At 40.7% G+C, this 12932-nt stretch overlaps 1 protein-coding gene across 3 annotated transcripts in view; it reads left to right on the forward strand.

Annotated features, from left to right (window-relative positions):
• The window catches only part of PGAM5 (PGAM family member 5, mitochondrial serine/threonine protein phosphatase), a 35258-nt gene extending 22879 nt beyond the window's left edge, over window positions 1–12379 (forward strand). For 2 of the 3 annotated variants that reach the window (XM_056532750.1, XM_056532764.1), the window contains exons 4-6: window positions 7890–7978; window positions 11049–11182; window positions 11407–12379. In XM_056532750.1, coding sequence (XP_056388725.1) covers window positions 7890–7978; window positions 11049–11182; window positions 11407–11557 — 374 coding nt within the window. In that variant the 3' untranslated portion in view covers window positions 11558–12379. The remainder of the gene's footprint in view (window positions 1–7889; window positions 7979–11048; window positions 11183–11406) is intronic. The other variant, XM_056532759.1, reaches the window with a different exon arrangement.
• Window positions 12380–12932: the final 553 nt, after the last annotated feature.

Below are 12932 nucleotides of genomic sequence, written 5' to 3' on the forward strand. Positions count from 1 at the left end.
GCCTCCTGCTGTTGCTTAGCAACAGCTCCCAGCATGCAAAAAGGGCATGCTGGGAGCTGTAGTTATGCAACAGCAGGAGGCAGACCACCACAACTCCCAGCATTTCCTTATGGGCATGCTGGGACTTATGGTTTTGCAACAGCTGGAGGCACATTATTTCTATGGAAAAGTGTACCTTCAGCTGTTGTATAACTACAACTCCCAGCTTGCACAAACAGCTAAAGTGCATGCTGGGAGTTGTAGTGGTGCATCTGCTGGTTGCATAACTACAACTCCCAGCATGCCCGTTGGCTGTCGGTGACTGCTGGGAGTTGTAGTTTTGCAACAGCTGGAGGCACACTGGTTTTGAAACACTGAGTAAGGTCACAAACTCCGTGATACATAACCAGTGTGCCTACAGCTGTTGCAAAACTAAAACTCTCAGCATGTACAGTCTGTCAGCGCATGCTGGGAGTTTTAGTTTTGCAACAGCTGGATGTCCCCCCCAATGTGAATGTACAGGGTACACTCACATGGGCGGAGGCTTACAGTAAGTATCGGGCTGCAAGTTTGAGCTGCAGCAAATTTTCTGCAACAGCTCAAACTGCCAGCGAGAAACTACTGTGAACCCCCGCCCGTGCGACTGTACCCTAAAAACACTACACTAACACAAAAAATAAAATAAAAAGTAAAAAACACTACATATACACATACCCCTACACAGCCCCCCTCCCCTCCCCAATAAAAATGAAAAACATCTGGTATGCCATGGTTTCCAAAACGGAGCCTCCAGCTGTTGCAAAACAACAACTCCCAGTATTGTCGGACAGCCGTTGACTGTCCAGGCATGCTGGGAGTTTTGCAACAGCTGGAGGCACCCTGTTTGGGAATCACTGGCGTAGAATACCCCTATTTCCACCCCTATGCAATCCCTAATTTAGGCCTCAAATGCGCATGGCGCTCTCACTTTGGAGCCCTGTCGTATTTCAAGGCAACAGTTAAGGGTCACATATGGGGTATCGCCGTACTCGGGAGAAATTGGGCTTCAAATTTTGGGGGGTATTTTCTGCTATTACCCTTTTTAAAAATGGAAAGTTTTTGGGAAAAGAAGCATTTTAGGTAAATTTTTTTAAATTTTTTTTGCATATGCAATAGTCGTGAAACGCCTGTGGGGTATTAAGGTTCACTTAACCCCTTGTTACATTCCCCGAGGGCTCTAGTTTCCAAAATGGTATGCCATGTGGGTATTTTTTGCGGTCCTGGCACCATAGGGGCTTCCTAAATGCGGCATGCCCCCAGAGCAAAATTTCCTTCAAAAAAGCCAAATGTGACTCCTTCTCTTCTGAGACCTGTAGTGCGCCAGCAGAGCACTTTTCACCCCCATATGGGGTGTTTTCTGAATCGGGAGAAATTGGGCTTCAAATTTTGAGGTGTATTTTCTGCTATTACCCTTTTTAAAAATGTAAAACTTTAGGGAAACCAAGCATTTTAGGTAAAAACATTTTTTTTTTTTTTTTTTTACATATGCAAAAGTCGTGAATCACCTGTAGGGTATTAAGGTTCACTTTACCCCTTGTTACGTTCCCCGAGGGGTCTAGTTTCCAAAATGGTATGCCATGTGGGGTTTTTTGCAGTTCTGGCACCATAGGGGCTTCCTAAAGGTGACATGCCCCCCCAAAAACCATTTGACGCTCCTTCCCTTCTGAGCCCTCTACTGCGCCCGCTGAACAATTAACATGGACATATGAGGTATGTCCTTACTCGAGAGAAATTGGGTTTCAAATACAAGTAAAAATTTTCTCCTTTTTACCCCTTGCAAAAATTCAAAAATTGGGTCTACAAGAACAAGCGAGTGTAAAAAATGAAGATTGTGTATTTTCTCCTTCACTTTGCTGCTATTCCTGTGAAACCCGTAAAGGGTTAAAACGCTTACTGAATGTCATTTTGAATACTTTCGGGGGTGCAGTTTTTATAATGGGGTCATTTATGGGGTATTTCTAATATGAAGACCCTTCAAATCCACTTCAAACCTGAACTGGTCCCTGAAAAAAAGCGAGTTTCAAAATTTTGCAAAAAATTGGAAAATTGCTGCGGAACTTTGAAGCCCTCTGGTGTCTTCCAAAAGTAAAAACTCATCAATTTTATGATGCAAATATAAAGTAGACATATTGTATATGTGAATAAAAAAAAAAATATTTTGAATATCCATTTTCCTTACAAGCAGAGCGCTTCAAAGTTAGAAAAATGCAAAATTTTCAAATTTTTCATCAAATTTTGGGATTTTTCACCAAGAAAGGATGCAAGTTACCAAAAATTTTTACCACTACGTTAAAGTAGAATATGTCACGAAAAAACAATCTCTGAATCAGAATGATAACTAAAAGCATTCCAGAGTTATTAATGTTTAAAGTGACAGTGGTCAGATTTGCAAAAAATGGCCGAGTCCTTAAGGTGAAAAAGGGCTCAGTCCTTAAGGGGTTAAAGGGGTATTCCAGGAAAAAACTTTATATATATATAGCTATAGCTATAGCTATAGCTATAGCTATATCTATATCTATATCTATATCGGCTCCAGAAAGTTAAACAGATTTGTAAATTACTTCTATTAAAAAATCCTAATCCTTTCAGTACTTATGAGCTTCTGAAGTTAAGGTTGTTCTTTTCTGTCTAAATCCTCTGACACCTGTCTCGGGGAAACGCCCAGTTTAGAAGCAAACCTCTTCCAAACTGGGCGTTTCCCGAGACACGTGTCATCAGAGAGAATTTAGACAGAAAAGAACAACCTTAACTTCAGAAGCTCATAAATACTGAAAGGATTAAGATTTTTTAATAGAAGTAATTTACAAATCTGTTTAACTTTCTGGAGCCAGTTGATATATATAAATGTTTTTTCCTGGAATACCCCTTTAAGGTTTGGGGTGCACTCCCTTTAACTGTACCTGGCAGGATTAATTTAATGAAGATGATTGTTTTGCCCAAACTGCTTTATTTGCTAGAACACTCATCTAACCCGGTCCCGGTAACATCTTTTAAGTCCCTCAATTCCTTACTGATTCCCTTTTTATATGGGGATCGGGTTGATCCAAATTAAAAATCGCTACTTTGCGGCGCCCTAGGGATCTGGGAGGTGCTGCACTCCCTGACTTCAGGTGTTATTATTTAGCGGGGCAGCTTCGCTATATTAGGCATTGGGTAGTGTCTGATCCCCTCCCCAATTCTGAATACCACTTAGCTTATTATTTAGGTCCCGCTTCTTTGAGGATGTTTTTGGATGGTGCCCCTCCCCGTACCCGTAGGTTACTCCCTCTTCATAGGCTAGCACTCCAGGTGTGGCGACAGGGCCAAGTGACTACGTCTTACACTGACATCAAGGCAGACCTCCCCTTATGGTGCAACCCCCACTTTCTGCATCTGTCTGACTCTTTAGATCCCTCTTTTTGGACAGCACACAGGGTTACTACACTGGGTAACTTGTACAGCAATGATATCCTTAAATCCTTTTCTCAGGTACAACAGGACTTTCAGGTTCCCGGCACTGCGTTTTAGAAGTATCTCCTACTACGACATGCGCTGACTGCACAGTTCCCTCCTCCTAGACCTCCTATTTCTGACTAACCACTTATAGGTGTCCTACGATCACAGGGCCCGAGGGGTTTAGTTTCTATTCTCTACACTCACCTTACTAGGACCAAAATTGCTAAACTGGATGACACGGCTGAGGGGTACTAGAGGGCACACATTCCCTCCTTGACGGCGGAAGAGTGGTCGGAGGTACTGTCTTCTCACCTTATCGTGTCACCTGCTGCAAATAATAAGCTTATTCACTTGTATATAATTCATCATTGTTATCTTACCCCGGTTAGATTGTGTAGAATGGGTTGTGCGCCCTCTGGTGAATGCCACAGGTGTCACTCTCCTGATGCTGACTTTTGGCATCTAATATGGCAGTGCCCCTTCCTTCAATCGTTTTGGCATGAAGTTGTTAGTTTTATCTACCCTTATTTCTATCCCTGTGCCCTTGGATCCCCTGGTGTGTCTCTTCGGAGCCTTACCGGAGGAGTCTTGGCAACATCACATGTGGATCTTTCTCGGTGAGGCGATCTTCCTGGCTAGGACGGCCACTGCGCTATGATGGATGGATCTTCGACCCCCCTCACACTCTCATTGGAAAAAGTTGGTCAATAATATTGTCCCATATGAACAGTTGGTTTGCAAGCACAGAAACTGTCCTGATAAGTTTAATAAAGTGTGGGGCTTGTGGTGTGGGTCCCCTCTTACCCGGTACTCCCCCTCAGCTTATACTTCTATGATGACCTCTGGCTCATTTGGCTCTCCCTTTTAAATTGCACTTTGTAGCTGGATATATTATGCTACCTTCCTGTTGTAATACTTACCTAGCCATTCGGTCTGGCTGTTGTTTAGGAGTATCTGTCCACTGCTATTGGTTACCCCTCTATTCGGTATCCCACGTGACGATGATTGTATTGTTCTTCTATAGTACTTCAGAAGGAGCTTGACTGTATTGTTATTTGTAAGTTAAGTTTTACCTGTTGATTGCAATATCTTATCGCCTGTAGACTGATTTTGTTGATATGTTGTCTTTGTTTATTGAAAAGTGAATAAAAAGTTACAGAGTTTAAAAAAAAGTCACACAAGCAAATAATGAAAAATAAAAAAGATATGACACCACGAGAAGGGGAGATCCAATATTCAATAGGCCCCTTGGGCTTTTTGATGGGCAGGGGGTTTGAGCCCCAGGATTATGTAGTAACTAGAGTTAACTGAGCTGATGGAGGAAGAGGAGTGTTGGCAGCAAGAGGAAATGTTGTATCATGATGAGCAAGTGCAATGCTTAAAAGGGGGAAACCCATCAGTGTTTAATCCACCAGTCCAGTCCCTTGGATTTATTCCATAGCACAGTATGCAAAGAGATGAAAGCATTACAGTATCCACTGGAAGAATTGTGGAAAAAGTCCCGGATTTTCTGGTAGAGAATGTGGAAAAGGGCATGCTCACCCAGAAGACCACAGAGAAGCTGGTTCCAAATAACCCTTGTTAACCATATATGTATATCCTCCCAAAAATCCATAAAAATGAAGCCGCCGGATTATTGCTGCCATTGGCTTCCCAACACAGTTCCTCTCTAGCTATTTGGATTGTCTCTTATCACCTCTGCTCAAACCTATACTGACGTTCCTGAAGGACACTGGTGAGCTAATTTTGTCTCTCCAGGGTTTCCAATGGAAGGAGGGGGTATAGTTTTGGGTTCGATTGACGTAGAGAGCCTGTATACTCGCATCCCACGCGAAACGGGTATACAGGACTTTGTCATCTACAATGAAATCAGCTGATTTCATCCAGTTCGTCATGGAGGCTATCCTCCTGGTGTTGACAAACTATTGCTTTCAGTGTGCAGGGAATTGGTACAGGCAATTGCTGGGGACCGATGTGGACCCCAGTTTCTTTCGTTTAGGCCAATATTTTTTTTGTGTTTGAACAAAACTAAATCTTCACTTCCTTGAATCCATTTCTCCAGTACATTAAATTAATATTGAGATATGTGCATGATATCCTCGTGGTCTGGTCCGTAACGCCGGACCAGTTCCGGGAGTTCGTCTCATATCTCAATGATGTCAACGACCTGAACATGCTGTTCACAGCAGTATTCGGGGGCAGCTCCTTTTAGAGTTCTTAGATGTCAAGATAAGCGTAGTAAATGGTCAGATTCCGACTAAGGGTTTTAGAAAAAGTACCGCCAGGAACACGTATCTTTATTACAACTCGTCGCACACAGTACAAACTAAGAACAGGATCCCCTACAGCCAAATGGTACGCTTGAAGCGCATCAATATTAACTTTGATGTATTCAACCAACAATTAGATGAGCTGTCTTAGCGTGTAATTGCAAGGGGATACCCTAGTAAAGTAGTTAACCAAGCCTGCACCAGAATTAACAAGGTCTCAAGGGAGGAGTTAATGTCTAAAAAGGAGCCAAAGGAAGGGACTAAAGAGACGCCTAGAGCTGTGTTCACCTTCAAAAACACTCCGTTAAATGACAGGATTAAACAAATACTTTATGCCAACTGGTTTATGTTAGAAAAAGATGCTGACATCTAAGAAATGACATGCCATTCTTTTTTCACTGGCATGACGTAACCTGGAAAGAAATATAAATAAGTGTAGTATACGCGATGTCCTTCAGCGGCCTGACGAAGCGCCTAGGGGCGTGATACGGTCTGTGGCCTGACATCTGAGCTCTCCCCGGATCAATCTGCCACCTCCCTGCATAGATGGATGTGGTCTTTGGATCACAAAGTCCTGTCTGCCTGCAAGTGGAATGGTGAGCGATCCGTACTTTATTTTCTTGTGTGGCCATAGATTGTATGCTGTGTTTCGTTGGGTGTGTAGCACCACTTGCCATTGCCATTGTTTACACACCTGGATCCGTGATTTGATGCTTATCTCAGGATATATGGATGTACTACACAGTAGTGCCAGCTACTTTGAGATAATATAATTTTTGATATTTAATTTTCTGGCCAAGTCATCTCTGAACTGTTGCAACGTCATCTGGGACCCTGCAGCAGGCACCAATACAGTCAGGAAGTGAAAGCTGACACGGTTTGCTCAGGGACATGCCCCCTGCTAGGTAGAGGAATGCAGGAGACCTGAACAGCATGATGGGGCTGTTATCTGGCCTAAACTAGAGTCGACACATAAGTGACCGGAACATGATCATAGTTACAGTGGGAGTAACCTCCTTGGGTTTTGCTTGTGTGGCGGCTTTTTTTTTTTTTTTCCTTAGGGACAGGTAAGCTTTAAGTACACCCATACAGATCATTTTATGAGATTGAATTTGTTTCACAAGTCTCTTGTGCATTACTGATGTACATGTATACTTTGATAACTGCATTAACTTATCATAAGAATATTTCGGTACTCATGAACATTTTATTCCTGTCATTTGTACAGAGTTCGACAGGGAGAGAAAAAAACACAATATGAGGAAGTTTCTACTTGGGTGTGTTTTTTTTTTTTTTTTTTTAAATTTTTTTTTTTGTTTTCAAAGCGGCTCTGGGCATAAGCTATACAATTAATGCCCTATTTTAGAGCCAAATAGCATTTTCACACTTGAAGGCTATTCTTGCTCTGTATAGCCATTTCTATGGTATCTACTGAACATGCAACTTTTCTGATACACTTAATTTCCTGGTATCCATAATTTGAGCCCAGTGCCAGCACCGCTTCCCTGTTATTTCCCTGACAGCTTCACTCCAGTTATTTTTATAAACTATTCATACATTTCTAAAAAGATTAATAAAGTGGACAGCATATTAGAGTTCTTTAAATGCTAGTAAATACTAGTGTTTCTAATATGCTAAGACAGGTCAGGATATGGCAGTTTTTGCTGAAGATTTCCTGTTATCCAAACCTAAATTATCACTTATCCACAGGGGCCCCAGCAATTACCGGGACAGGACCCGGTATAATGAAGAAAAGTGTATCCGTGTGGAGCGTGTGCTGCACCAGGCATGTGCTCCATTCATTTCTATGGGAGAACCGTCCCCAGGGATCATCGGTGCTCCCATTGAAATGAATGAAATGTGTGCTGTCTACCAATAGACGACACACACTCCTCACTGAGAGCTCTGGGGTATCACCATGGAGATCGCAAGGGGCCCCATCGATCTGGCCCACTGCGATCAGCTACTTTGCCCCTATCCACAGGATGGGGATAAGTTAGCTTTTGCCGGAGTATTCTTTTAAATGTAATGGAATTTTAGATTTGTATAATAGGCTGCCTCTTTTGTGAGCATTTTGATTCTTGTTATGATCAGTATATGTAATTTCTAAGTCTCCGCTATTATTGCAGCTTGCTATATTTTCTTTTCTTGCTCTAACATATGTAGGTGTGAAAAAAATTAGCTCAGACTTACTTCGGGAGGGAGCACCCATTCGACCAGATCCCCCTGTCTGTCACTGGAAACCAGATGTTGAGGTGAGAGGTGCACTTCATTTCTATAGATCTGTCATATGAGAACTGGTGACCTATTGACTTCTTAAGAGTTTTGTATATGTGGAAAACAAGAAGCTGCTGGCAGGCAAACAAAGTATTATGAAGTACAGTGCATTTAAAGACTACCTGTCACCAAATAAACTTTTTTTTTTAAAACTAACTCAGGCTATGTTCTCTAACTACTCCTAACACTCGTTCCACCCTTTAAAAAAATAAAAAATCAGAGCTTTTAAAAGCTCTGTATCTTTTCTTCTTGCAATATCCCAGCAGGAGAAAGTGGGTGTTTCCCAGCAGCAGATTTCAGTGAGGCTCTTTGCAGATTTCAGTCTATCAAGCTCAGTGCAGAGAAACACTTCCAGAATTTGGTCTCCTGCCATTACAAGCAGGAAACCAAAATCTGAGATTTTGACCTGATGGAATGTGTTCTGGCCAAGAAGGGAGACCCCTTGGGGGGGGGGGGGAGCCCTGGGAGATTATCAAAACCTGTGCAAAGGAGAAGTTGCCCATAGCAACCAATACCATAGCTTCTTTCATTTTGCAGAGGCCTTGTTAAAAATGAAAGAAGCTAGCTGATTGGTTGCTATGGGAAACTTTTGTTCCTCTGGACAGGTTTTGATAAATCTCCCCCCTGGTGGCCAGAAGTATACAGCAGAAAAACACATTTTGTAATTGGCTTACATAAAAAATTATTTGGCATAAGGAATCAAATATTAAGTCATGTTTAATGACAGAGCCCATTTTAAGAAAGTTTTTATATCCTTTAATTTTTTTTAATCTTTTATGTTGTGGCCTTGTGGCAAAATCAACAACTCCAATTTCCATTCATCTGCACCCAATACCCCACAATGAGACTGTGAAAACAAAATTTTAAACTTAAATTGGAGTTGAGCCACAGTGACCACAGGCTGGGTTCTTCGTCACATCTCTTACCAAGGACCTTCTTCCCCTGAAGTTTGGTGAGGGGCAAGCTTTAGGCTAAGTTTCCACTTGTTTTTTTTTTTGTTTTTTTCCTGCTTTTGTGTGAAAAAAACGCCAGTGCAATTTCTTTCGTCTGATGTTTTTTCTGGCGTCTTTGCACTTGAGTGGAAATTGCATTTTTGGCCCCTTATGGCATTTATTTATTTATTTATTTTATTTATTTTTGTTTGGTACAAAAATAAGATGCAGTATCTTTATTTTTAGGTAGTAATACTACTCCATGATGTTAGTAGTAGTTCCTGTACAAATAGGCAGATCGCCCCGGGTGTCACTCCTGACACCCGATGTGATCTTCCATAATATAGCAGAGATGCAGAGCAGCTCTACACATCGCTCGCATCTCTACACTATACTCCAGGCCGGCCAGTGATGTGAATAGAAATTCACATCATTCATATTTTCGGCCCAGAATGGGGATTGGCCGGATGGTGGCAGCCAATCACCGCTCTCAATGGACGGAGTACAGAGCAGAGATGCGAACGCAGGAGAAAGCCGCTCTGCATCTCAGGGATGAAGAATGATCGCAGCGGGTGACAGGAGTGACATTTGCTGTGATCTGTCCTTAACTGCAGGTACTACTGCTCCCAACATGCTACTGCTCCCCTCATTTACGAAGAGTGGAGTGTAGGTTTCTTTGTGGGTTTTAATTCCCTACAATTTCCACTGTATTTACTAAGGTTTCCCTACACTTTTTGCTTTACACATGCTCTTATCTGTCTGGTTTTCCTCAGTTCCAATCCACCACATTTTATGTGGGAACCTTAGTAAATATGTTGGGTTTTTGTGAAAATGTCGGGAACACGCCCCATTTTCCTGGTGGCCACGCCCCTTTTTGGGTTTCCTTCGCAAAATGGAGAGTTAGTCGGGGTTTTCAATTCTGGCGCACTGCAACAGAATCTGCCGCATCTATACATTATACAGGAGGATCGTAACTGGTGTCAGAAGTGACATGGGCGATCTGTCAATTAGTACAGGTACTACTACTCCCATCATTAACAGTGTGTTCCATGCTGGGAATAGTAGTACTCCCTAAAAATTAAGGAAGAAAAAGTGAAAAAACACACACTACGTTTTTATTATTGCCTGCTACATTTTTTGTGCCCTACCTACCTTTAAAAAAAAAAAAGGATCTTCATCACTTTTTTTGGATCGCTAAAGTCCCAAAAAAGGAATAAAAGCCGCCTGCAAAAACAGAAAAGTTAAAACCCACATGTTGTTTTTTTTTCTTGGCGTTTTATTTTTTCTTCCATAGACTTCTAATGGGAGAAAAACTCCAACATGCTGCGACTATACAAAAAAGCCAAGGAGCTGAAAAACTGTGAAAAAGAGTGAAACTGAAACAATTTTTGCAATTTCTCATTGATCTACAGCTAACATCAGGCCGCAGCGGGTTTTTTTTGGCCGAAAAAAACGCAATGCGGCAGAATTGTTTTTTTCCTGGGAAAAACGGCAAGAAAAATGCCAAGTGGAAACTTAGCCTTAGGAAGAGTCCTGGTTCAAAATTTCATCCAATAAAGAATTATGGAGTCCACTGTAGGAACTTTCAGTGCACATATGGTCAGTTATGTTGTGTGGGTTCTTTCACGGAAGTCCAGTACTTATTCCAATACATGAATCGCATTGTCTTGCTCCCTTGGAGGACAGATTTATCTGTTCTCCAAGGGCTTAGGCTTGAGCTCTTTCTGAGTTTAAGTCCACCCCACAAGTGACTACTGCCCTTTGACCTGCCCTTTTAGTCACGTCCTTGCACCGTTTACGCTAAAGATGTGAATGCAGGCATGCACTCAATGTAGCTCAAGCCAAGCCCCCTGAGACAAACTAAATCAAAATTGATGTTTTGGGAGGAAGGGAATATGCAAGGGAGAGTGAGATGATGCAACTTATATATTTTAAAGTAGTTCTGAACTTCAAAACACAGGTTAAATGCCACGAAAGCACCCACAAATCATTGTTACTGACCATAAGTATATATTGCAACGTTGCATATCTTCTGATTTATTAGCATAATTTTATGACCCCAAAATACCATTTTAATGTCTTAGTGCATGACTATTCAACATGTTTATGTATCTAGCAGTATTATGAAGATGGACCCCGTATTGAGGCCGCTTTCAGAAATTACTTACACCGAGCAGAACCAAAGCAAGAGGAGGATAGCTACGAAATAATTATTTGCCATGCCAATGTCATACGCTACATAGTGTGCAGGTAACGCAAAATAATTTTTTTTCTAGAAGCAGTTTTTTGCTTATGTGAACATACCGTAGTACTTGTTGATCACTGTATGTTTTGGTGCTCTATGTGTTACTAACTACACTTTATATGTACCAGCTATATTGAGTAGAAATGGTGATTTGAGGCTTCAAAAACTTATTGCTAACAAAATCCCTTCAATGTGTGTACCTGTTCTAACTATTTCTGTTTCTTCACAGGGCCTTACAGCTACCCCCTGAAGCCTGGCTTCGCATGTCTCTGAACAACGGCAGCATTACATATTTGGTAATCCGTCCCAATGGCAATGTTTCCTTGAGGATGCTTGGTGACTCTGGTTTTATGCCCCCAGAAAAACTCAGCCGAACATAAGAATGACTGCTTGCTGCAGTCTCCAGCTTTTCACTGCCTCCTCTGAAGATACCCCGATGAGATCTAATGCTGCAGAATTTCTAACCAGCAACCCAGTCGCTATGCCTTCATCAGGGATTGACTAGTAGATAATATAAATATATAATCAATATTTTTTTTTTTTTCTTCTCCCTGGGCAATCCTGCAGTTGCAAGATGTGGGGAAAAAAACATCAGTTAGTTTTTAGATGTCTAACTTTGTTATAGAAGCTAGGGATGAGGGAAGTTACAGTGATTTGATTTGTCAAACTTCTCGGCTCAGCAGTTGCTGACTTACCTGCATAAATTAGTTCAGCTTTCAGGTGCTCCCATGGGCTGGAGACTCTTTCCTAGAACTGTATTCACCTTTTGCTAGCCCACCGGAGCACCTGAAAAAGCTGAACTAATTTATGCAGGATAAAGTCAGGAACTGGCAAGCCGAGAAGATCTTGATGAATCGAATCACTGTAACTTCGCTCATCTCTAATAGAAGCCCCAGTTAAATCAGAAAACCAGTATGAATTGTATGGGATGGATAAAAAGAGATGAATGTCCCATTTTTAACAGTAAACGTGCACTTCTTTTAACAGTTTTTAAGCCATAAAACTTTTTGCTTGGTATGAAATGTTTACACATGCAGTTTTATTTTATTTTAATTTTTTTTTTTGTACATACAGGGAATTTTTCTGTACTTTTTACAGTAGAAAGCACAAACTTCAAATGTGAACCTACCTGCATAAAATGCTCGTCATCTCTACCATTGTGCCATTTAGCATTTTCCCTCCTGTTTCTGGTTCCACACTATATATATCTATATATCTATCTATATCTATATATATATATATATATATATATATATATATATATATATATATATATATATATATATATATATATATATATATATATAATATGTATATGTGTGTGTGTGTGTGTATATATATATATATATATATATATATATATATATATATATATATATATATATATATATATATATATATATATATATGTTATTTCAGCAGAAACTGACATCTCAGAAGGCAGACATCTAAACTAGGTGTATCTGAGGCATAATAGGCAAATTGTTATGTTATCTCCAAAACATGGAGTCTTTTACTCATTTGTACCTTGACCCGTGATAGAAGTTTATTACCTCAAGCAGCATTATACTTCTTGGCACATGCTCCTCAAAAACGTATTTTTTTTTTTTTTTTTATGGTAGTAAACCCAAATTGTCTGACCCCAGGTTTATTACTTATACTTTTATAAACCATGACCACAAGTGGTTTTATACTGTAACTTAATAAAGAAATACAGATTTGTAGTAAGAAGTGACTTAAGTTTTTAAATATAGG

This window comes from Hyla sarda, chromosome 1, assembly GCF_029499605.1.
Source record: "Hyla sarda isolate aHylSar1 chromosome 1, aHylSar1.hap1, whole genome shotgun sequence".
In the NCBI taxonomy this organism is placed as follows: Eukaryota; Metazoa; Chordata; class Amphibia; order Anura; family Hylidae; genus Hyla; species Hyla sarda.